Consider the following 2,883-nt stretch of genomic DNA (forward strand, 5'->3'; position numbering starts at 1 on the left):
GGGGGGCCGGGAGGACCCCCACGCCTGGCCCCTCCTCGCCTACCTGCTGACCTGCTGCATCTACCCCCTCGCCTCCAGCTGCGCCCACACCTTCAGCACCATGTCCACCCGCGCCCGCCACATCTGCTACTTCTTCGATTACGCGGCTCTCAGCATGTACAGCTTGGGTAAGGACGGGCAAGTCCGCAGGGCTCTCGGTGGGGTACCACTCTCCAAGCTCTTCCCCCGGGGGCAGCAGGAGCTGAAGCGCAGGGAGGCATCAGGGACGGGGCTGAACCATGGGTGCGTGGATGGCTCCTACCCACAGGACGAGCAGAAACGGCGGCTGCTTGTGCGTAGTTTCTACCCCTCCTCCTCCTCCTCCTCCTCCCTGCAGCCTGGCACTTGGGAGGGACCGCGAAGCATCTTTGACACCACCACAAATAGTAATTTGGGGTTGGGTTTCGTAGCGGGCAGCCCTGGGACGGAGGTCTGGCTGTGTGATGCTCGGGTAAAACTGTAGTAAATAGAATAAGAAAAAAAAAAAACCCACCCCACATTAAAGACAAACGCTGTCAGCGAAGGCGGTGGCACCTCGCTGGGGTGCAAGCCCAGGGTAAGCAGCAGCATCCAGCATCTTCTCCTGGCACGAGGTGCCTCCGGTTCCTCACGGAAAGGGGTTTGCCGCAGCCGGCTACGGCGGCGTCCGCCTGATGCTCCCCTTTAGCTCCTTCACTGCTCCGCTACCTTAATCCACGTCTCCCTTTCCCGAGAGCGCCCAATGCCAAGTGCCGATTTGAGGGTTGACAGCTGCTCCCAGGAGGATGCTGAGGGTCCCGGCGGGACCTGGCACTAACGGGGCCCCTCCTGCGGTTGCAGGCTCTGCGCTGGCGTACTCGGCGTACATTTTCCCAGCAGAATGGGTCAACAGCACTTTCCACCACCTCTACGTCCCCATTGCGGTGTTTAACACTGTCGTTAGCACCAGTCTGTCCTGCTATTCCAGGTAAGCTTCTGCTTTATCTGCCGTGATTGCTGCAGCATAATCATTAATTAGTGTTATTAACAAAGGTTTTTAATTACAGGCTGTATTGTAATGATATGAGCCTTAAGCTCAGGAAGGGGAAGACGGGGACTTTTGGTTTGGGCAACGCGTCGCGCGTTGGCAGTAGGAGAGTTTGATGATGAAGAACGCAAAACAAATGACGTAGTTTTAATTTTTGGAGGATCAAAAGGTGATTTCGTGCGGGGGGGGGGGGGGGGGGACCTGGTAGGAAGACACCCACCTCCAGCGCTTTGTTTGGGCTCTCGTTTTCCTGACATAACCTGCGCCCCCAACACTGGAGCACGTGTTTGGGTTTCACCACCAGCCAAAGGCCGGTATCAGCCGAAGTGCTGCGTGCGTGAGGGTGTGTTTATACGTGTGTGTTTATATGTGCGTAGAACAGATTTGCAGAGGAGGAACCTCAACATTCTCGCAGCCGATTGCATCATTTTTAAAGCACGAGCCGCATTGCGTGCGCGGGATTTTGTTCCTGACCGGCCTTAAGACAATTTGTTTGGAATAACTCAAACCTCTAAAGTACTCAGCTGATTTCCAGCGATACACGCCGTGCTAGATCTCCGGCTGGTTCGGGTTTTATTTAATTCACGGGAGATACCTCCGGGAAGGCTGTGTTTGTCAAGCGCTCCTCTCTGTCCCCACAATGACCGGCAGTTTGCTTTGCAAAATGTACAATTCCTGTTTTCACGAGTAGCGTGAGCCCTTTGGCATTATTCCTTCCTTGTATTTTGGGGTGGCTTTGGCGTGTGGTCGCCTCTCGCAGCATCACATAACCCCGGGGGGGGGGCTTTCCTCCCCGGCTGCCGTGGCCGGGGTGGACCGCCGGACCCTGCCGGCGCAGCACTATGGTTCGACTCTGCTGCCTCGGTGGGGAGAAAGATGCTCCCAAGCCCTGGCAAACCCAGCAGGAAGAAATTTGGCTCGTTTAAGTGTCTTGTTGAGTACGGGAGGATTTACTCCCCTTTTGGTCTGTGGGTTACTCGCCGGGGTATCTCCTTGGGTGGAAGATTTGGATGTGTCCGTGGTATTACTGAGCAGTACAACAAAATCAAGGCGCTCTCTTGGATCGCTCTGTGGATAAGGCCAGTTGGGGCTTGGTGGTTTTTCCTTATACTCCTCATTTCTTTCTCTTCCTTTTTGTCTCTTTTCCCTCTCGTATTTTTGTCATGTGCGTCTCTCTATTGTCTCATTAGGTGGGCTTAGAAAACGAAGCTCACTGACCATGTGCTAATCCTAGTACTTACCACTTGAAGATAGCACTTAGGAAATATCAGCAACTTGAGATCGGTTCCAGATTGATTTGGATTGTTTAAAAAAAAAGTTCTTGATCTGGAAATTTATTTGTCAGCATCTCTCTGCTACAAAACTGTAAGTACAGTTCTGTGAAAAACACACCACTAGCGCTACGTGATGGAATAGCGATTCCTACTGTCCCAGTCATTTCCATTAGAGAAGTAGTAAATCCATCGAATGTCAGCTTAAAAATTAAAAAAAAAAAAAATCAACAAAAGATCCCCGGGTGAGGAGGAATACTTAATATACCATACCAGTGGGGGCCAGCAATGCTGGTTTACCCCCGTGGCGGTGAGCGGAGCCCCCGTAATTCCCCGCTGCACCCCACGCACACCAGGTCACGCATGGGGACCGCGTTAGCCGTGGGGCTGCCAGCATCCCCGTGCCGGCTGCTCTCGCCCCGTGTCCCTCTGCCCACCCCATGCCTGGGCGCATCTCAGCTGCGTCTGTGACCCCCGGCCGTGCCCCCCCGGCTGCCTGTCTCTCTCCTTTCTCTCCTCTCGCGGGTTGAGGCTGGTCAGGGCTGCAGAGAACGGGGGTTTGCGCCC

At 54.4% G+C, this 2,883-nt stretch overlaps 1 protein-coding gene across 1 annotated transcript in view; it reads left to right on the forward strand.

Moving 5' to 3' along the window:
- PAQR5 (progestin and adipoQ receptor family member V) overlaps positions 1-2,883 on the forward strand; it is an 8,219-nt gene that overhangs the window by 715 nt on the left and 4,621 nt on the right. Inside the window, exons 3-4 of the mRNA XM_009892087.1 lie at positions 14-167; positions 859-985. Of these exons, the coding sequence (XP_009890389.1) occupies positions 14-167; positions 859-985 (281 nt within the window). The remainder of the gene's footprint in view (positions 1-13; positions 168-858; positions 986-2,883) is intronic.

The sequence above is a fragment of the Charadrius vociferus genome, unplaced genomic scaffold (assembly GCF_000708025.1).
Source record: "Charadrius vociferus isolate BGI_N301 unplaced genomic scaffold, ASM70802v2 scaffold249, whole genome shotgun sequence".
Taxonomy (NCBI): Eukaryota; Metazoa; Chordata; class Aves; order Charadriiformes; family Charadriidae; genus Charadrius; species Charadrius vociferus.